General features: G+C 39.4%; 2 protein-coding genes across 4 annotated transcripts; one reads left to right on the top strand and one right to left on the bottom strand.

The window, feature by feature from the left end:
• Positions 1-10,306: 10,306 nt before the first annotated feature.
• LOC133807331 (uncharacterized) lies at positions 10,307-15,406 on the bottom strand. Of its 2 annotated transcripts, none has more exons than XM_062245586.1 (9): positions 15,228-15,406; positions 15,046-15,097; positions 14,660-14,733; positions 14,248-14,349; positions 13,287-13,427; positions 12,572-12,623; positions 11,826-11,899; positions 11,362-11,451; positions 10,307-10,570 (listed from the first exon to the last, which is right to left on the bottom strand). In XM_062245586.1, the coding sequence occupies exons 1-9, from the start codon at positions 15,344-15,346 to the stop codon at positions 10,537-10,539; spliced, it is 738 nt and encodes a 245-aa protein (XP_062101570.1). In that variant the 5' UTR covers positions 15,347-15,406; the 3' UTR covers positions 10,307-10,536. The 2 variants fall into 2 exon arrangements, with proteins under 2 accessions (XP_062101570.1, XP_062101571.1); XM_062245587.1 differs by lacking the exon at positions 10,307-10,570 and adding an exon at positions 10,577-10,757.
• On the top strand, positions 15,403-20,232 carry LOC133807330 (pentatricopeptide repeat-containing protein At1g31790-like). Of its 2 annotated transcripts, XM_062245585.1 has the most exons (4): positions 15,403-15,809; positions 15,978-16,064; positions 17,267-17,355; positions 18,467-20,232. In XM_062245585.1, exon 4 carries the CDS (start codon positions 18,532-18,534, stop codon positions 19,855-19,857), a length of 1,326 nt encoding a protein of 441 aa, XP_062101569.1. In that variant the 5' UTR covers positions 15,403-15,809; positions 15,978-16,064; positions 17,267-17,355; positions 18,467-18,531; the 3' UTR covers positions 19,858-20,232. The 2 variants fall into 2 exon arrangements, with proteins under 2 accessions (XP_062101569.1, XP_062101568.1); XM_062245584.1 differs by lacking the exon at positions 15,978-16,064.
• The last annotated feature ends 1,549 nt before the right edge of the window (positions 20,233-21,781 follow it).

Here is a 21,781-nt window from a genome sequence, read left to right as displayed (position 1 = left end):
GTGGCACTACCCATATATCAAACGTGGGGCACTACAATAAGGAGTATTTCTTTACTCCAGACATATACAGCAACAACTTGGCCTTCGCGAGAGGAGGTAGGAGCTTGTCTTTGACTGGTCGATATTTTATCATGGAGTGTTTCCTTTCTTTTTTTCTCAAACTTATCTGTTTTCCAGGCCCTTGGTTACGCCCGACCCCAACGCCAGACATGGTGTCAAGGTCTAACACTCTGGGCAGGATGTCTGATGTAGCAAAATGTGTCAAGACCTTGATAACTGAAAAGAACTTGAGGTCGTCTGGCCTCCTGGCTCCTCGCCATGAAAATAGAGGGTCCGTGGTGGACGAAGCCACTGCCGAGGGGGTTCCCGAGCAGCAACCTCCTGTGCCTCCTCCTAGGAGGAGGCCAACAGGAGTTACGATCAGGGAACCCACGGGTAGCCCTTCCGCAGAAAGGCCTTCTGCTCCCCAATGCAAGGGGAAAGAAAAGGCCAAAGAGCCTATTGTTGACTTGGGAGAGTCTTCCGATGACAATGGTAAAGTTATTTCGCTTTTAAATGGTTTGCCAATTCCCTGTCATATGTTTGATGGGGATGGTAACTTTACATATGCTCCAAATCTAGGGCCAGACTTCTTCATGCCAGATAATGAGTATATGACTAATAGAGTCAATAGTGTAGTGACCAGTAGTGGTAGCTCGGGTATTTACTATATTACCTTCTTTTTGTTGTATAGCCTACTTTCACCTGCCTCTTTTTTCTTAACTTCTCGTGTTTACTTGCATGCAGATATGTCGACTCCCAACATCTTCGACATGTATCAGGCTGAGGACGAAGAGGAAGTTCCTCAACTCCAACGGAAGCCTAAGAAGAGAACTGGTGAATCCAGTCAAGGTCCTCCAGCCAAGAAGGGTCGATCAGAAGACCCTCCTCAGGGCACGCCAACTGGGCAAAGTCCCGCGCCTACGGGGCGAACTACTACTCCTCCTCCAGCTCCCTCCGAGCAGCAAAATGCTCCTGCCCTGTCGAACCCTCCAGCCGCACCTGCCAGAGAGCAGCTTTCTCGTGAAGAGGCTCATGGGGCCAGACTTATGAGCTGTGCCATTCGATCTGCCAGGGACCGCCTCGATCGTATCGGCAAAGGTGACCGTGTTAGGACCGCAATGGTCCAAGCTGAAGAGCTGCCAGTCGACCAGATCCTGAATAGGGCTCTGAACGAAATCTCTAGCGTAAGTATTTCTTTACTCTTCAAGCTTTAGTTTTTTAGTCCTTATGATAAGTTCTAACTCCTTTTTCTTTGTGCACAGGCCTTACTTTCTGCCACTACTGCTTGAACCCGAGCCCAGGCTTACCTCGAGCAGGCCGAGGCAAAAGCCATCGAGAGGTATCAGGTGAAGGCGGCCGAGGAGCTATCGGCTGCTGAGGCTAAGCATGCCAAGGAATTGGAGGCAGTGGTCCGAGAGAGGGATGCGGCGGTGACTAAGCTGTCGGAGGCTGAAGCTGCGAAGGAAGCAGCGGTCAAGTTGAGGCAGGAGTACCGAGACTTCAACAAAGCTCACCTCCGCGAAATCAAGCATTTGGGGGAGGTACTCAAGACTAAGGACGAGGCCATTCTCACTCTCGGGGGCAAGGTGAAGCAGTTGGAGCTCGACAACTCCAAAAATTTGGAAAAGTACAAGAGGACGACACTCCGATGTTTCTACAATTTATGGAAACACAATCAGGGTGCTGACTTTAGTTACCTTTAAGAGGAAGTCAGAAATGCGGAGTTGGCTCGATGTGCCGCCCAACTGGCCGAAGAGGAGGCAAGAGCCGCGACCCCTGCCACTCCAAGCGTCGCTGGTGCGGAAGAAGAAGATGTTGTTGAGGACACGACTAACCAGGATGCTGCCCAAGACCCTCCGGCCCCGAATGCCTCTTGAATTCTTCTCATTTATTTTTTCTTCTTTTTGGATATACGACCCAAGGGTCGTGATGTAAAGACAATAGTTTTTTTTTTTTTTTTAAACTTTGCTGCACGGGCAGTAAATCCTTTTACTTGAACAGTTACATCCAAGCTGCGATGCTTGCGGTGTAAAAGCTTAAACCTTGATGCTATAATATCTTTACTTATTATAACATTTGTCCGTATGACCAGACTTAGCATAGTACTTTGCCATGATTTTACAAAACATAAATTTTGAAAAATACTCTAAGTATTGTAGCATGCTTTCACTTATTTTGTTCATGTGTTTACATACCTTGAGAGTATGCTTTGCTATCGATGTGCCTTATATGCCCCCCAAGTGATCGAGGAGCTTTAGGTCCTTGGTCACTTGTCCTGACCATGGCCTGTTCGAACATTTCTGTTCGTATGAAAATTGATACTTGTAATACAGCAAAACAACACACGTAATGAACAAATACTTGTAAATATAAATTCACAAAAGTTGGCAAGAATGACTGGCTGAGCACAGTCCCTTATAATCTCGTATTAAAAATGGACTAAACATGTCTTTACGAGTGATTGTGAAGTAGAATCTTACATATACGAGAAGTTAGCCATACAACGTGGCTAACCCTCTTTGCAAAACTTGTAAAAATTAAAAAGAAAAATGTAAACAAGCCAGTCCTTTAAGAAGGACTGTTTATTGATAATACTTGTGCAGGTGTTCTCCATTCCAATAGCGCGGAACGTGATCTCCGTTTAAGCGTGCAAGTTTGTAGGTGCCTGGGTGAAGGACTTCTTCAATCTGATAAGGTCCTTCCCAGTTAGGTCCGAGCACTTCAGCAGTGGGGTCGCAGGTATTTAAGAAAACTCGTCGTAGCACCAAGTCACCGACGTTGAATTTTCTTTCTTTAACTTTGGAGTTAAAGTACTGGGCGACTTTTTGCTGGTAAGCAGCAACTCGAAGTTGAGATTTTTCTCGTATTTCGTCGATCGAGTCTAGGGACTCCATCATTAGCTGGGTGTTCTGGTCCTGGTCGTAAGCTAAACGCCGATGTGAGGGGGGATCTAACTCGACAGGCAACATGACCTCATATCCATAGGCCAAGGCAAATGGGGTATGGCCTGTTGCTGTTCGGTGAGATGTTCTATACGACCATAGGACTTCAGGCAGCTGTTCTGGCCACGCTCTTTTAGCTTCTTCAAGTCTTTTCTTCAGGGTGTCTTTGAGAGTTTTGTTCACGGCTTCAACTTGCCCATTCGCTTGGGGGTGTGCGACTGAAGAAAAACTTTTAATAACGCCATGCCTTTCACAGAAATCGGTGAATAAGTCACTGTCAAACTGGGTCCCGTTGTCTGAAACTATCTTCCTCGGCAGACCATACCGGCATACTATGTTCTTGATGACGAAGTCAAGGACTTTTTTGGTCGTGATGGTTGCGAGTGGTTCAGCTTCAGCCCATTTGGTGAAGTAATCAACTGCCACAACTGCGTACTTTACTCCGCCTTTCCCTGTGGGAAGGGATCCAATCAAATCTATCCCCCATACCGCGAAAGGCCACGGGCTCTGCATTTGTTTTAGTTCATTTGGAGCTGCTCGTGGAATCTTGGAGAACCTTTGACATTTGTCGCATCTTCGTACATACTCCATCGAATCCTCGTTCATTGTTGGCCAAAAGTAGCCTTGCCTTAGAATCTTTTTTGCCAAGCTCTGCCCCCCAGCGTGATCCCCGCAGAAGCCTTCATGCACCTCCCTCATGAGTTCCTTAGCTTTTTCTGGTGTAACGCACCTGAGTAGTGGCATTGAATATCCTCTTCGGTACATAATGCCATCGACCAGTATGTACCTAGCGGCACGCCTTTGCAGAGTTCTGGCTTTGTTTCTATCTGTTGGCAGTGTGCCATTCGTCAGATACTCCAAGTATGACGCCATCCACGTATCTTCTATACGAATCTCCATATTGGTTTCGGCCGCTTCAATGCTTGGCTTACTCAGTCTTTCTACTGGAACTATGTTCAAGGTATCAACATCCTTTGCGCTCGTGAGTTTAGCCAAGGCGTCTGCATTCGAATTCTGGTCTCGTGGAATTTGCTGGAGGGTGTACTTTGTAAACTGGGCTAGTAAATCCTTCGTTTTATTCAGGTAGGCCATCATCTTTAAGCCCCGCGCTTGATATTCTCCCAGGACTTGATTCACGACTAGCTGAGAGTCACTGTAAATATCAAGCGCCCTTATGCTCATATCTTTGGCCATTCTCAGTCCAGCGAGGAGTGCTTCGTATTTCGCTTCATTGTTTGATGCTGCGAAGTCGAACCTGATTGCGCAGTGAAATCGATGCCCTTCCGGCGTTATCAATATCACTCCCGCTCCAGCGTGGGATTCGTTGGATGAACCATCCCTGAATAGCTTCCATGAAGGAGTTATGTTTTGAGGTACGAGCGCCTCAGGTTGATCGCACTGCTCCTTGCCTGGGAGTTCGTTGAACTCCGCAACAAGATCGGCCAAGACTTGTCCCTTTATTGCTGCTCGCGGTGAATAAGTTACATCGAACTGCCCTAGTTCGACTGGCCATTTTAACAATCTTCCAACCGTCTCAGGTTTTTGGAGGACTTGCCGAAGGGGCTGGTCGGTTAAAACTTTGATAGGATGGGCTTGGAAGTAAGGACGTAACTTCCTGGAGGCTAGAATTAAGCAATATGCTAACCTTTCGATTGGCGGATACCTTAATTCTGCACCAATCAGCCGTTTGCTGATATAGTAGACTGCCTTCTGTATGCCTTCTTCTTCCCGTACTAGTACCGCACTAGCAGCAACTTCAGTAATCGCCAGGAAAATATACAAAGTTTCTCCTTCGATTGGCTTTGACAAGATGGGAGGTTGTGCCAAATGAGCCTTTAAGGACTGGAATGCCTGCTCGCAGTCTCCTGTCCATTCAAACTTCTTATTGCCCCTGAGTAGACTGAAGAAAGGGACACATTTGTCAGTCGATTTAGAGATGAATCTACTCAGGGCAGCGATCCTTCCGGTCAAACTCTGTACATCTTTGATTTTCTCCGGCGACTTCATGTCGATCAGGGATTTTATCTTGTCAGGGTTGGCTTCGATTCCTCTTGAGTTTACTATAAACCCTAAAAACTTCCCTGATCCGACTCCAAAGGAACATTTGAGGGGATTCAACTTCATCTGGTACTTATTTAACACATTAAAGCACTCTTGTAGATCCCTCACGTGCCCTTCTGCCTTCTTAGACTTTACCAGCATGTCATCCACATATACCTCCATGTTCACACCGATCAGCTCTTTAAACATGTGGTTGACCAGCCGTTGGTAAGTCGCACCTGCGTTTTTCAGTCCGAAGGGCATGACTTTATAACAGTATAAGCCCGTATCGGTCCGAAAGCTGGTGTGATCCTCGTCAGGGGGATGCATGCTAATCTGGTTGTAGCCTGAATATGCATCCATGAATGAGAGGATCTCGTGTCCTGCAGTTGCATCGACCAGCTGGTCGATCCTCGGGAGTGGGAAGCAGTCTTTTGGGCAGGCTTTATTGAGGTCCGTAAAATCCACACAGGTACGCCATTTGCCGTTAGGCTTGGGGACCAGTACCGGATTCGAGACCCACGAGGGATAAAACGCTACCCTTATGAATCCATTCTCCTTAAGTTTTTCGACTTCTTCCTTCAAGGCTCTTGATCTATCTCTATCGAGCAGCCGTCTCTTTTGTTGCACGGGTGGGAAAGTTTTGTCTATGTTCAAGACATGGCTGATCACCGTAGGATCTATCCCCACCATGTCTTTATGTGACTAGGCGAAAACTTCCTGGTTCCTACGCAAGAATTCCACCAGCGCGTGCTTCGTGGTAGACTCTAAATTTTTCCCAACCTTCACGACTCTGGTCGGGTCTTTATTGTCGAGTTGGACCTCCTCCAGGTCCTCGACGGGTCCAACATTTTCTTCAAAATCCCCAAAGCGAGGATCCAAATCTCTATCCTCACTTTGGGCAACACCCTATTTGTTGGCTTCACCATCTGATTGGGCTTGCGTATCTACTGCCATCTGCAACTGTTCTGAGGTAGTGCTCCTTGACGTTCCACTTTTCGCCTTTGTGATTGAGGCGTTGTAGCACTCCCTGGCTTCCCTTTGGTTTCCTAAGACGCGTCCTACCCCCGCGTCTGTTGGGAATTTCATAGCTAGGTGCCACATAGAGATGACGGCCCGTAGACCGACCAGTATGGATCTTCCGATAACGACGTTGTATGCTGAAGGACAATCGACCACTACAAAGGTGGCGAGTAATGTCCTTGTTGCGGGCGCTGTACCCGTCGTTACTGGAAGCTTGATCATCCCGGCCGGGGCGAGTCCTTCTCCAGAGAAGCCATATATTTTTTTATTGCAGGGCTCCAAGTCTTTTACGGACAGCTTCATGCGTTCCAGTGTTGACTTATACAGGATGTTCACTGAACTTCCTATATCGACCAGTATTCTCTTTACCATCATATTGGCCATCTGGATGTCCACGACCAGCGGATCGGAATGTGGGAACCGGACGTGTCGGGCATCGCCTTCAAAGAAGGTAATCTCATTCTCCTCTGACCAAGCCTTTTTTGGTGCACGGTCCTCCACAGTCATCATCTCGATGTCCTGGTCGTGGCGCAGAGTTCGAGCATATCTTTCTCTGGCCTTTCCGCTATTTCCCGCGAGGTGCGGGCCTCCATAGATGGTTAAGAGTGTTCCGGCCACGGGGGCAGGCTGTAATGGTGGCGAGCGCTGACGTGTGGACGCCTGCTCGTTGCCACCTGGAGCTTCTCGTTGGGAACTTCCCGAGGCCCGTACGTACTTTCTTAAGTGTCCTTGTCTAATAAGGAACTCGATTTCATCTTTTAACTAGTTGCATTCGTTAGTGTCATGTCCGTAGTCGTTATGGTAACGACAGAACTTGGTAGTGTCTCTTTTCGAAATGTCCTTTCGAATGGGCCCAGGTTTCTTGTAAGGCACACTAGAGCTTGTGGCCTGGTAAACCTCTCCCCGAGACTCAACGAGGGCAGTGTAGTTAGTGAACCTAGGTTCATAACGATTACCCTTAGCTCGTTTGTTGTCGGAGGTGGAAGGCTCGTTATACGACCGTTTCCCACCATTCTTGCCATTACTGTTGCCATTTCCGTTACCTTTACCGTTGCCATTAGGCTTAGAACTATTGGGGGCTTTGGCGGGTTCAACGGCTTTCTTACCCTTGTTCGAGGGTTTTCCATCATCAGCAATGGCTTCTTCGAGCTTGATGTAACGATCAGCTCGTTCCAAAAATTCCTGTGTTGTTTTAACTCCTTCCTTTCGGAGACTTTTCCAGAGGGGAGAGCAACGTGTTACCCCCGCGGTAATGGCCATCATCTTGCCTTCGTCTCCTACTGTTTTCGCTCCAGCTGCCGCTCGCATAAAAAGTTGGACGTAATCCTTCACTGACTCTCCGTCCTGCTGGCGAATCTCGACTAGATGGTTTGCTTCGGTTGGGTGCACACGACCCGCATAGAACTGTCCGTAGAACTCTCTTACGAACATTTCCCAAGAAACTATGCTTGCAGGCGGAAACTTAAAGAACCACTCCTGGGTCGCTTCAGAAAGTGTTGCAGGGAAGATCCTGCACCGAGCGTCTTCGGACACTTTCTGAATGTCCATCTGAATCTCAAACTTATTTACATGTGAGACTGGGTCCCCATATCCATCAAAGTTTGGGAGCGTAGGCATCTTGAACTTGCTGGGAGTTTCAGCATTAGTTATCCTTTGGACGAAAGGAGTGCCTTTCCTCCTATCGTGGTCGATGTAAGAAGTCCTACCTCCGACCAGCTCCTGTACAGCCTGATTGAGTGCGTCTATCTGGGCTTGCACTGCGGTAGGAATTGCGGTGGCCTCTGTTGCTAAGGGGATGTTCTCGCCGTGCTTCTCGCGACGATCATTGAGCACATCTCTCAGGTCCTCCTCTCTTCTTCGTTGCTCGCTACCACCGAGCCGGTCGAAGACATTATTTTGTCTGGGCTGCCCCCCAGCATCCCGTCTATTTGGCTGGTCGTCTTGAGGTGCTTGGATCCTGCTTTTACCTCCTTCTCCATTCCTCCCGCCGGGATTTCCCTTGCCTGAGTCAGCTTCATTGTATCCGTGGCCATCTCTGAATCTTGACTGGCTATGGTGAGATCGGCTATTCCCTCGAGGCCCGTTCCTGGCTGAACCATCCCGAGCGTTAGAGGGTGGTCTGCGCTGGTCGTGGTGTCCCTGTGCATCAGCGTGCCGTGGGGGGCCCCGGACCACAGAGCCTAACTCTGAGTCTCTCCTGTTGCCAGGAGGGTACCGGCCTCTGTTCGGTAGGTTCTGCCCATCATCCCCATGGCGTCTAGGGCTGCGAGGCTGATGCTCGGCCCTATTCTGCCTCTGTTGCGAGGGATTACCCCGAGCAGCTTGGGATGGTGGCTGCGCCTCAGGGTCCTGTGGGACATCGTCATGGGGCATCTGAGGCTGCTCAGGCCTTTGCAGACTTGAAGGCTGAATCGGTGGGCTCGGATTAGGACCCCTCTGGGGTGGCCCATTCACCGGTTGGTCAGGCTGTGAAGCAGGTGCAGCTTGATTTCTTGCCAACAGCAAGGCTGCCTCCAGGGCTGCCATAGCTTCGTTCTGGCGGCGATCCACCTCCGCCTGTCTTTCGCTCAATTCTGCGCGCTGCCTTTCTATCTCCTGCTGCTGTCGCGCCATAACTTCAGCGGCGGTCTCCTGACTGGCCCTCAGATTAGCCAGTTCTTCTTGCAACGCGCCCAGAGTACTCTTCAGCGTCGCATTGTCCATCTCCTCCTCTTCAAAGTCCAGTTGAGGCTCATCCTTCGCCATGCTTGCAGGGGGAGGAGGAGGTGGCGGGTTAGATGGTGCAGCGGCGGCCGCCTGCCCAGTTTTCTTTCTTGCTTTCGCCATTGGTTTTCTTAACAGCAATAAGTCAATCTCTCAATGAAAGCACCAGAATGTTGACCCACGATTTGGCCAACTGACACGGAGTCGAAACGTGATTGATATGAACGAATGTATAGAAAAGAACGTAATGACAAAAGTAAAGAAAACACAGCAATTTATAGTGGTTCGGCCCCAAGATCTGGTAATGACCTACGTCCACTTAGACTGATATTGATATAAGAATCAGAAGGGTGATCAAAGAACCTGGGTTCAATGAGTTTCACTTACCTCTGAAGAACAATACAAGTTTACTTGGAAAATTACTATAGTTTTGAATGATTAAAAAGCGAAAGAACCTCCCCTTCCTTTGAGTTATCCCTTGTTATTTATAAATTCAAGGAGGGTTACAAGAGATTGTTACAGATATTCTTCCCTGAATAATCGGATATCCAAAAGATTGTATGAGATAAATTCGGGATTCATAAAGATCTTCCCATAAAAGTTGCCTTGTACACGGAACCATCGACCAGTCTGGTCGCGGGTAAGAGGGCTTACCCTGCCTCTACTGTGTCTTTTGGTCGATGCTCTAGCAGACGCTTCCAGGTGTCAACCACGTGTCCAGAGATTACTTGTCACGTCACCAATGTTGATTTATTGGATAACAATATTTATTTAATTATTAATTATACATATATAAAACTAAATTCAAATTATTATTTTTTTATAAAGACCCTACAATTTAAAGTAACAATTATTTTAGTTACAAATGCAAACTAAAAATAGAGAAAATAATAAAAAAATATTAGTGAAAAAATGATTTTTTTAGAAAAAAAAAAGTTTCGGCCGCCCAAATCGATGGTCAGATTGAAATTCAATTGTTTTTAATTGGGTGGGTTATGGGTTGAAAAGTACCAACTCGATTATAAGTTTGGGTTTGTCAAAAATTCATCAAAACCGCTCAAACCGACCAATGAACACCTCTAGCAGATTGCATCAAGTTGGAAGGGAAGCACTTCCTCTTGATATTGTCCACATAGTTTAGCTCCAATTTTTATGGTTGTAAATTGTTGGCAACCTTGGAGAATTACCAAAAGGCAAATATAAGAACATTGTCCTATAGTTACTGAAACTTTGTAGTATAATTATATATTTTTTTTAAATCTTTGACAAATTATAGTTTTTTTTTTAATTAAAGAAAATTTTCTTTTCTTTTCTTTTCTTTAAAATGTGTACATGTGTCCCCTCTTTTAAACTTCAAGTTGTCATATAAACAAAATGAAATAAATCATTGATCTATTTGAATTTATGACCTTTTATATATTTATTTATCTTCTCTAATTTTCCCCCACCACTCAGTTTACTCTTTTATGAGCAAAACATAAAAATATATAAATATAGACATATAGGAAATATCTTCCTTCACAAGCACAAAAGAATTATTAAATTTAAAAATAAAATTGAGAGAAAAATAAAGGTGGAATTCAATAGATAGGAAGGTGAATTACAGAGATGAAGAAGAATGAGTAACTAGAAGAAGAATAAGTATGTAGATTAAGATAACAACAACAAGTGTTTGAAATAATAAATAACATCCACAGTTAATAGTATATGGACCAGGACCAGGACCTTACTAATTTTAGGTATATATATCTTCGGTTGCACTTAATGATGGTAAATCTCATTCTGCTCAAAATACTGGTTTTCCATACTTTCTTTCTTCCCTTTAATGAAAAATAAAGACAGCTTTAGAAAATCTGATTTTACACTCCCAACATGATGAAAGAAAATGTAAGTTTGTACAAAAGCATAAACTTCACGTAATTGCTCTACAGTTTTTAATCATAATTCTTGTTCTTGCAGAATTGCCAACTCCTATGTAATTGCTCCTCTTGCTAATGAGGTTTTTTCCTTTAAAAGAGGGAGAAAGAGAGACTAACATTAATAATGCAAATATCAAGACCTCTTTTCTAGCCTAATTTATTACTAAAATAGACAATATATGCAACTAGGCTGGTTACTTGCTCCTAGCTAGCCAAGGTGTTGGTGTCTTTCTATTTAATAAAGACTAAAAGTTATCTAATTATTTTTATATATTTGGTCAAAAAGAAAAAGAAAAAGAAACTAATAGTTGAGTTTCTCAAACAATATTTTGGTAACATTTTAACTCTTCATGCAACTTTTAAAACAAATTATGCCAAGTGAGCCAAAGGGTTATAAATGGCTACAAGAAGACAATTCATGATACTTACAAATTCTAAAATATATGTTTGAGAAGTACCCAAATTGATTTCATAGTTATCTGATTATTTGTAGGCAAGAACCAGTTATGTTCAACTACCTCCTCTCTAGATTACAATAATCTATTTTCAACATTCTTAAAGGAATTCTAAATCATTTTGAACACAAGAAAATAGAGAGACTTTACTACAAGTGAACTTACAAATTTGTTTCTCAAAATATTTATTAGCAACTTCAAACTAGGGTTGGTGAAAGCTATCAATTATGCACTTGCCTGTCAACATGTTTTATAAGAACAAGGTAGAGTGGATCCTGAGATGTTAGCTGGAACAGTTGTACCACAACATAAGCACATGTCGCAATGCTGAAAAATAGAGATCGACAATAGAATCAATAACAAAACATGTCAAGGTGTTATCAATTTAATCGAACACTATAACATTAGAATGAATTTATAACAACCTAAGTTACAACAACAAAAAAAGGGATGTTTAAGTCATCCAAATTATCTTTGGACTTAATCTTTGTTGAGAGCTAAAAACCTCATAAGATGGAAAAGTGTTTCCATCGTATTTAAGCTAAATATAATATTGAAAAGGTTTAAGAAAAAAAATGAAAATCCTGAATGACAGAAGGAGAAAATGGGAGAGCCCTTGTTACTCAAATAGCAACTAAAGATAAAACTTCACTAAACAAACAAAAGGCATGTCTTGTTAGCACTCGAATATGAGAGATTACCTTCCAAAACAGATCAATAAAACTATCCAAAAGACTGCACAAATTAAGCATGATTCTTTGTAAGCAACCCAAACCTGATTTCAGATCAAATGAAAGACAGTTACATAACCAAAATGAGAACAATGTTGATCCTATATGCATGTATAAATATCATTCAAAACCAATAGGAAAAAACTTCAAAAATTATAGTCTTAAAGATGGTGAAGGAAGGGACATAAATAAAATTCATCCCCCAAATTGCAAAAGATCAGTGACATATTCAAAGTTAAACAAACATAAACCTTATAATCAATCTGTGCTAGTCTAAGAGGGAGAAGTTGAAAAAGATGACTTGTTGATTCCGATTTTTTTCTATTGAGATCCTTAATCTAACCAAGAGATGTAACTTCAAAAACCAAGTACATCAGTTTTTCTGGCATTTGATCAAATGGTAAGTAAAATAGTTAGTTGAGCTATTAAGCTGATTAACTTAGCTAAAATATTTCTCTTTTTTTATTTCTTCTCTTCTTATCATCATCACCATTGTTATTATTGAAGAATATGCAATCATCTTTCAAGAGTACAATATTACAGTTTAAAGCATCAGAAACTCAGCTTGCAGAATGATTTTCTTTAGTTTAATCTAGTAATTACCAACTATCCTAGAGGAAAATTCTCTGTGGAAGAGTGAGAACCAACACCAAGATAGATAAACAAATAAATCGAAAGAAAATTAAAGCAAATGATTTGGAATAGTGGAGACATACTGATAGCGCAATAACAAGGCAATAGAAATCGACCAGTGTTGCCACCATCAACCTGCACAAGGAAACGACCAAACAACAAAGATGAAACCATTTAAAGGCTATTTACAAGATTTTGTCAAATGAAAAGACAATTGCTTCATGTCAAGTAACATGGGACTAAAACATTTTGTGTTCACTCACTTTCCTTTTGTTCTTTCTATCAATTTATTTAATTTATATTGCTTTAGTAATCCAATCATTTACTGCTTACAATCAGATGATGGGTGTGTAGAAAAATGCTCAACTATGCTTTTTTTACATTGGTGAACTAGACAAAGAAGTATAGTGAAATATATGAAGGAATGTAGCATTCGATTTTGAAGATGAGAAACCTCCTCTTGAATGTGCTTCTTCCCTAAATACTAGTTTCTCTTATTCTTTCTTCAAAATTGTTTGTGAGAGGAAAGGGGGACAAGGTAAGGAGAGCATGGTTGATAATTACTGCAACAACACAGCTTTCATAACAGACCGAATTATAATAAAAGAACATGTTAAGCATGAGAAGAGCCTTGCACATTCATAAAAATAAGTACATAAGTTTTGCTACAATATGTGTACATGTTTGCACGTAATGAATGATCAAAATTAAAGCTACTTTCTCTATTCACATCAAATTTAAAATCCGATTCAGCATAAAATATGATAATATACAGGATTATTGGTAAGGAGGACTTACGGATCTAAAAGCTCTTTGCGAAAAGGAGAACCGTCAGTCACCAAAGTGTAAATCAATAATCCTAGCATTACACAGCCTAAAGCACTGAAAAGAACTCTCGCAGTAACAAGAGAGTGCTTTTTCTCCGGTTCAGCATTGTCCCTATATGATTGAGATTTCATCCAAGCCAATTACCTGCTAAGTTAGAAAAAAGCTGGCGGAAATTCGAGGACTCATTCATGACATTAACAACAACAACAACAACAATCATAGTATCAAGGCATTTCAGACTCATTTTCTACCTTCAATGTTCCTACTATGGTTTATTTCCAAAACCAGTAAATAAGAAGAAAGGAAAGCTAGAAAACAGAACACGAGTTGCCCACAGCCAAAGTTAAAAAAGCCATAAAAGTTAGCCAAAATGATCCAAATACTCAGAGTTCCAATCCATTAACAAAGAGTTGTACAAAATCTCAACTTTAAGCAACAAAATTGAAAACCAATTGGCAATAAGTGGAGTAACTTGTGATCTTATAAGTGGGTTAATATACTCACATATGAGATACTTTAATAATATCTTCCTACTGCTATAAAAAGGAACTTCATATCTATTGGCATGGTTTTCTTGCAGGGCTCTTATCAGATGCTAAAGTAAGTCAGTTGCATGCCAGATACAAAGTACTATTAGGAATACTTAAATTGCTAAAAGAAATTCAAAGCTATGTTGAACACTCAGAAATTGATTCTACAGAATTTATTGAAGTGATAAACAAAGCTATATGGACCACAAATAGTACATTCATATCCTTTTTTCCAACAAAGTTTTCTACAAACTTCAAACTATTCATGTGATAATCTTTTGCAAAAAGGTCTCCAGACAGGATACGAAGTCAAGAATTTTGCAAAGAATTATCAAAAAGAGCTATTTTGCAAAATGACTAAAAGAAGTGTTACTTTGCCAAACACTGTTTCATTTACTTACTTGTGAGAATCCCGCAACAAGACATGATAAATAGGATCTTCATGAGCTTCTTGAGGTGAAAGCTTGAACAGTTGCATAAGAATGTAGATACTTAAAACAGGGCTGAAATAAGAACAAGAACTCTTAGAAAGAAAAATTTCAAACTAACTCCAATGTTAAATTGTACATTACATAACAGAGAGTGAACTAAGAAAGTTTTGTGTTAACAGGAGCATTTGATTGAAAAATAAACTTAGTGGCATGTAATAATAAGCGCATTCACAACTCCAAAACTATTACATTATAGAACAGTTCAAAATGCAGCTTTTAAGCAAAAATAGCACCCAACATAGACAGATTTTTCTTCATTGAAAAACTATTTATCCAAACAAACAGAGTAAACAAAGATTTAGAGGAGGAAAAGGAATCATACTTGCCAAAAACCCCAAAGAAAAATATCCAAAGTAGGGATCTACACCAGGTGGACTCTTTGTAAACAATCCAAGTCTGATATAAAAATACATACACACAATCAATTTCCGACATACTTTCCCAAAATTAAGTATATATATATACATACACAATCAATTTCAGACATACTTTTCCAAACAAAGATTTTTTTAAGTAGTTTTGTATTCAGATTTACTTTTGATAATTTTTTGTAAAATGTCATCGATCTAAAATTCAACCAGTTACTACCTGTCTAAATTATGATTGATTGACTATTTTATAAAAAATTATTAAAATTAAACGGTACAAAATGACTTTAAAAAATAAAAAATAGTTCATTTTGCCAAAAGCCATATATATATAACATACCGATAAAACAACGAAATTTATGTAAAAATCAACCCAAGTTGTCACAAGCCACCTGAAACAAACAAAGTAGCAATGACTGATTAATTTGTTAAACTATAAATTACATCTACGTGAGAAATGAAAAATAAAGATATATATATATTATATATATATATATATAGTGAGAGAGAGAGAGAACGAACTGGGAAACAGTTTTATGGCCACTTGGTGTAAAGAATGCGGTGTAAATTAGAGTGACGAGCATGGCTAAACCCGTCGCTGCGAAGAGAATAATTAAGCTAATCAATTTGAAGTTCGCCATTTTTAGAGAGAGAAGAAGAAGTTCGTTGATGATGATAGAATTAGAAGAAGAAGTAGAAGAAGAAGAATGAGAATGAACTTGAGTGATATGCGCGGATATTACACCTCCACGTACCACATTTCCAAACTCATCAGACTTGACTTAGCCCACCAATTATATCACGCCACGTCATCTTCCCACGTTACCCTGTCATCTCTCTCGCGCGTTGCTTGACATCTCAAAGCTTCTGCCTTAGCTTCTCCTCACCGTTCTCTTCTCCAACACTCTGCATCGGCGGACTGGGGCAGCAGCTTCACTACGCGTTCTGAGAGGCGGCTTTAGACGACTTAGGCAGACACTCCATGGGAGTTTGACTACCTCGGCTGCAGGAAGGCCTTGATGTCCGACTTCAACTGCTTCCTTCCATTACTATCGTTCATGGGAGTTCGGCTACAGGAAGGCCTCGATGTCTCATACGACTTAGGTAGTTGTCAATTTTCATAAATCTTTACTTCTCATATTGGATCTCTCTTTTGTGTTTACCATTTTGTTCGCATCATTTGTTTTCTTCTTCTATTTTTGACGAGAATTGAGTTCCTATTGAAAAGGATTAAACCATTACCATTACCATTTTCATTGTTTTATTCCACAGATAACATGCCTACAAAATCTCACCTCACCTATTGAGCTTTGGACAAAACTTGACCTGCATATAAATTCTAACCAAACACTTTGAAAGGTTCTTTCATCATGATATATGATCTTCAACCGTTTACCTCACTTTTCGACCATATAGCTTCTATGCATATGTGGTGTTTGTAAAAATGTGTCTATGTTTATCCTTGCCTCTGCCCTTTATAATGCACTGTCATGCAAAAAGAATTCAGTTCCTTCGTATGTATACATATAAATATATATATATTTTAAAAAATCATAGTTTAACGAAACAAACAGAAGCAATGTGCAAAAATTCATAGTTTAAAAAATTCAATTAGGTCACTTTGAAATATTGCTTCTCAAGCTATCTAGCTTCTCAGGTGTTATTCTTATTGTTTGTCTGTATTTCTCTTGCTGAATTAGTCTTTCTCGATTTCTCATTATTATTGTACATGTTTTCTATTAGCTTGTAAATAGACTTATGGTGTTGCTGTGAAAAATAAAGGGAAAATAAACTCCTCTTTTTGAAGTTGTTGCTTACTTTTGGAACGAATCCCAAGTGTCTTCTAATTTATTTTCCTTTTGAAAAGATAATAATGAAGCCTTCAGTTGATGTTTCAGTACGTTGTCTCTCTATACGAACTATTTATGTTCTCTGTATATGTATAGCTGTGTGTGCATACACTTTTGAAAATGGTTGTTTTGAAATTTTAGATTGTATATCAAACCAGTATTATATAATTTTAAGTGTTACGAGACAAAAGAGAAAATATATAGTTCATTTCTCTGAAGCTAACAGATAAAAAAAATATTCTCGTTTTTTTCTATATGCATATACATATAAGTTGATTTATAAACTACATAGAAATGTTATATGATTTGATGCTTCATGTTGAATGTATATAAATTTGATCTCGGCCTCTTCTTCGTATTTTCAAAAATTTGCTATAGTTGCATCTCTTCTCCCAGCTAAGTAGGTCTATAATATATTTATGCTTTATATATAGTTCAGGGACAGATTCTTTATAACTAATTATTTATATTGACATGTTATTCTCCATTTACATGTAATCTTTAATACAAAGTAATTGGACAAAAGAAAAAAGACAATAATCTATAATACAATGTAGTGATATGGTAAAACTACTTCAAATGTCAACTTGTCATAGAATGTATATTAAAATATCAATTGTTTTGTCGCTTAGTTTGTGAGTATGACCAATTTTGGTGGTCATTCTTACAAATATAGTACTCAAGTTTCCATAACAGATCTTTTCTTCACAGGGCTTCACTATGCACTTAACAACATCGCCATCTGCCCACCTTCATCCTCGCTCTTCAGCTTTTACACTCCTCTCCTTTGCCTTGTTAGGGTAAGTCCATTTGAATGCTTGGAAAAAGAAAAGGAATTTGGAGTTAATTTCTTGAATACACGTTATAGGACTTTCATATGAGTTAGTTATTTTTCAAATCATTTAAGTTCCACAATAAAATAAAACTTTGTGACAAGTTCTCTTTTTCCCGACTCAAAAACCGCTCTCTACTCAAGTATAGTCAGATGGAAGTTGACGTGGACAGAGATTCACTAAAAATTCTTGAAATTTAATACACATTTGGAGGGGGAAGAAGTAGTTAAATAGTCAATAAATAATGTATTATTTGCAAAGCTTGAAAACTTAGCTAAAACAGAGGGCTGAAATATAATATAATATTGATAATCAATACAAATAAACAGGTATATTTAACTAATGTGACTCTTCATTTTTTGGAATGTTATTTTTTTCCTTTTCTCTTTAGTTCTGTCCACTCCTTAAATCTCTTTTTTTGCCACCTCATCATTTTCATCACTATCTAAAATTTCTCTATGATTAGCACGTGCCTTGCACGTGCTACACCCTACTAGTGTATAAATGTAGAATAATGATATGTTCACTCAAAATATACACACAAACATTACACACAGTGATGTGACAGTTTGACCCAGCCAATCACATTTATTAAAACTAGGACTTAACAGTTTTTTAAAAAGCAGTGACACTTTATTTGTGTAATGTTTGGGTTATATATATTCTGTTCTTGAAATCAGTCCAGCCCCGCCTAGGCCAGGTACACGCAGAAGAAAAAGTAAATAATCGTATTTTTCTCGACATAAAAATCTTTTTCGATTATGCTCAGTTTTCACTCATTTTTAAAGTTCTCTGTCAGTTTTAGTCACTACTTTGGGTTGGGAGAGTAAGAAAAGAAAAAAAGTCTAATTCTATGTTTTGAACATGTAGGAAAACAGAAAATAAATGAAATCAAAATGGACCATTAAGGTGCTTGATGAAATGTCACACTTACAACATTTTGTTTAATGAATTGTTTATGTGATAATTGGGTTTCGCTTGTGAATTTTGTTAGCAGTTGCATATTGTTTTCTCTTCAAAGTCTTGTTCAGCCATTGACGCTGCTGTAATTCTGATATTTGTACGTGTGTGTATCCAGATGCCCCTACATGAACAGAGTAACACCTAACAGACTTAGTAATAAACTGACCTGCTTCTCTCCCTATGTCTTTCTCCCCTGCTGATATGGGAATGGGAGTAACTGCTCTTCCCGAAGCAGTAGGAGGGAGTTTGGGCCTCCACCATAGTACTCCACAAAAGAGCAGCAGCCCCAGGACACCCAAGCCTGCATATAGGGTTTTGCTGCCTCTGCGCAGCCCCAACAAGTCACATATTGTGGTTCCACCTATGAAACCCAAGTCCTCCGATTGTTCTCGTATATCAACTAAAAAGAAGAAGAGGAAGAGTGTTTCCTCTACCACTCTGGACTGCACCACTTCTGATGTCCTGAACTTAATGGATGCCCTTTGCCTCCCTGTCTCTCCTGACATGTACACTTCTTTTATAAGAGAATGCACCAGCTCTGCTCACTCCCATCGAGCTGATGATCTGCACGCCCATATCAGGCGAAGTGGCCTCCGGCAACCACCCTTATCTTTACAGAATCGCCTCCTCCTTATGCATGTCACCTGTGGCCATTTAGACATGGCCCGCCATCTGTTTGATGGAATGCCCTCAAAAGATTTTAAGTCCTGGGCCACCATCATAGTTGCTTATCTTAACAGAGATGATTATGAAGAAGCCATGAATTTGTTCCTGAAAATGTTGCACCATGTCAGCATGCTAGAATTCCCTACTTGGATCATGGTCTGTCTGCTCAAGTCGTGTATATGCACGAGTAATATGGATTTAGGGAAACAAGTTCATGGTTGCTCCTTAAAGTTGGGTCATGCTAATAATTTGGTTCTGGCTAGTTCCTTGATAAACTTTTATGGGAAATTTAGGTGTCTGGAAAGCACTGACATAGTGTTTAACCAACTAGCCCATCATAATTCACTGACATGGATTGCTAGACTGATCAACAACTCTAGGGAAGAGCTCTTCTTTGAAGTATTTAGAGACTTTAGGGAAATTGGAAAGTCAGGAATTAAGAAGAATGCCTTGATGTTTTCTAGTGTTTTGAAGGCATGTGCGAGAATGCATGATCGTGGGCAATGCGGTCGACAAGTTCATGCAAACGCCATCAAACTTGGATTAGATACAGACGTGTATGTGCAGTGTGGGCTGGTTGACATGTATGGAAGAAGTGGGCTTGTTAGAGAAGCAAAAAGGGTGTTTGAAATGTGCTGTGACAAAAGTAGTAACGCATGTTGGAATGCCATGATTGGTGGTTATATACGAAATGGGTTATATGTTGAGGCCATTAAGTTCCTCTATGAGATGAAGGCAACTGGACTACAGCTTCAACCATCTCTGCTAGATGAACTGAGGATTGCTTGTGGTAGTAATACTCATTCCCTTGAAGAACCTTACCCCACATTGAATGCTTAAAGCAACTTTGGTTTTTGAACAAGCAAATAAAAGATTGAATGTCAAAACAGAGAATGAAGTTAAAAATTGGGATAAGAAAGGCATTGGAGCTATTACCCTTATTATTGTTAATAGATTTTAGGATCATAAACTTGAATGACAGAATCTTGGCTAGCAAATTTAGTACCATTTTGTATATATCAATCAACAGTTCACTGTCTTTTGATGGGATCAAAGATTTACATATAGTCGTCTATTTTCAAACAAAATGACATTAGTGATTGTTGTATTTCTCTTTTTTTGGGTTCTTAAGATTAAGGTTACAATTCATCGATATATATTAGAGTTGTTAGACTTGCTACGTTTAACGGTAATGGTAAACTTCACTCTCCCTCATGTTGGTGTATGTATTTTTCTAATATACAACTTGCTTAAAACAATTTAAGTTTTATTTCATGCTCTAATAAGTCAACCAACCAGTGACGGATGGAGAAATTTAAGATAGTGGCAGCAATTTATGATGACCTTGTTTGGTTCAGCTTCTGTTTTTGTTTATGCTTTTAACTTTTTCGGAAGAACTCCATGAAAAAACTGCTAAAGCTGATTTCTGTTAAAATAATTTTTTAAAAGTAAAAATTAAAACTAAGTGGTTACCCAACCAGCAACAGAAGTGCTTTTGGAGCTTTAGAAGCCCAAAAACAACTTTTAAAAGCCCAGCCAAGGCCGACAAACAATTCATTATTTGGGGAATTTATAATAAAAATTTCATTAGTGGGTTATTTCAGGCTTAAATGATAAATTTATATTAGTATTATATATATAATTACATAGATTTAAATATTGAGTGTCTCACATCGAATAGATCTGAGGATATGAACCAACATATAAGACTATGAGTTATTCCACTTGTCACTAATTAGTTTTGAGATGAAATTCCATGTATGCTACTAAACTCCCACTCTATACTTATATGAACCTAGATTTATTTACTTTTAAAGTGTAAATAATTTTTTTTAAAAAATGTAATAAAATCATCTAAATAAGGTAAATGAATTGAAAAATAATAAACAAGTCATAATAATTTCTAATCACATATTTTAAAATGTCATATTAAAGTAGTCAAATTACTCTATCAATTATAATTTTGAAATATATTTATGTGCTTAAATTTAATCTTTTTTTATTAATTATTTATTTTGTCATTTATTTGCTTATCAAAACATATATGTAATAGTGAAATAATACATAAATATACATATTTTCTTATTTTGTCGTATGGTTTTTTTTAATGAGAAATTACTTAATTTAATTGTTCTAGTCATTAATTTAAAAATATGTATTGTGATTAGAAAAGTGGGTATTAATTAATAATTTTAAAATTTTGGGTAAAAATAGAAGGATATCCACATTTCTAATCACAATACCTATTTTACCATTTCTAGGCTTTGAAATGTAAACTACAACCCTTTGAAATGTAAACCACAACTCTTTAAAATGTAAATGTGGAAGTTAGTTAAGTTATTTAGTATGCCACTTCAGCAGCTCGACAACCTTTTTACATATTTTTCAAACACATTTTTTTTGTCAATTCAGTTAGCTTTCTTGTATAAAGTCCCTGCCTTCACTATCATTGTTGAGACATTCATTTTATTCTTTTATCTGTAAAATTCTTCCCATATAAGATTCTTGGATTCATGTTTCTCCAAGAACCAAGAATCTCTGTTTTGTAAGGAGTTTTTTATCTCCATTGTTTGTAACTGAGACTGTATAATTGAGCTAAGTGGCTAATAAAGACTACAAGCCTTATAGGTTTTTCCCACGTGGAGTAGACAAGAGATTCAACATCTCTTGATTGAACCATGTAATTTTGTGAGTTGTATTTACTTTGCTATTGTTTTATCATTTCTCATTTTTATGTTTGTAATTCGATACTGTGCTTAGTCAC

Source organism: Humulus lupulus, chromosome X (genome assembly GCF_963169125.1).
Source record: "Humulus lupulus chromosome X, drHumLupu1.1, whole genome shotgun sequence".
Taxonomy (NCBI): domain Eukaryota; kingdom Viridiplantae; phylum Streptophyta; class Magnoliopsida; order Rosales; family Cannabaceae; genus Humulus; species Humulus lupulus.
The sequence above is the reverse complement of the archived record's forward strand: the minus strand, read 5'-3'. Positions and strand labels throughout refer to the sequence as shown.

Bases quoted from the DNA above. Each gene is read 5' to 3' on its own strand.
- LOC133807331 (XM_062245586.1), bottom strand. From the start codon at position 15,346: ATGGCGAACTTCAAATTGATTAGCTTAATTATTCTCTTCGCAGCGACG. The intron at 11,452-11,825 runs GTAATCTCTCAT...TCTATTTTTCAG, and splicing joins TTATTGATCTGTTTTGGAAG to CATTGCGACATGTGCTTATG. The intron at 10,571-11,361 runs GCAAGTGCATAA...TTTTCATTAAAG, and splicing joins CTTATAAAACATGTTGACAG to GGAAGAAAGAAAGTATGGAA.
- LOC133807330 (XM_062245584.1), top strand. From the start codon at position 18,532: ATGTCTTTCTCCCCTGCTGATATGGGAATGGGAGTAACTGCTCTTCCC.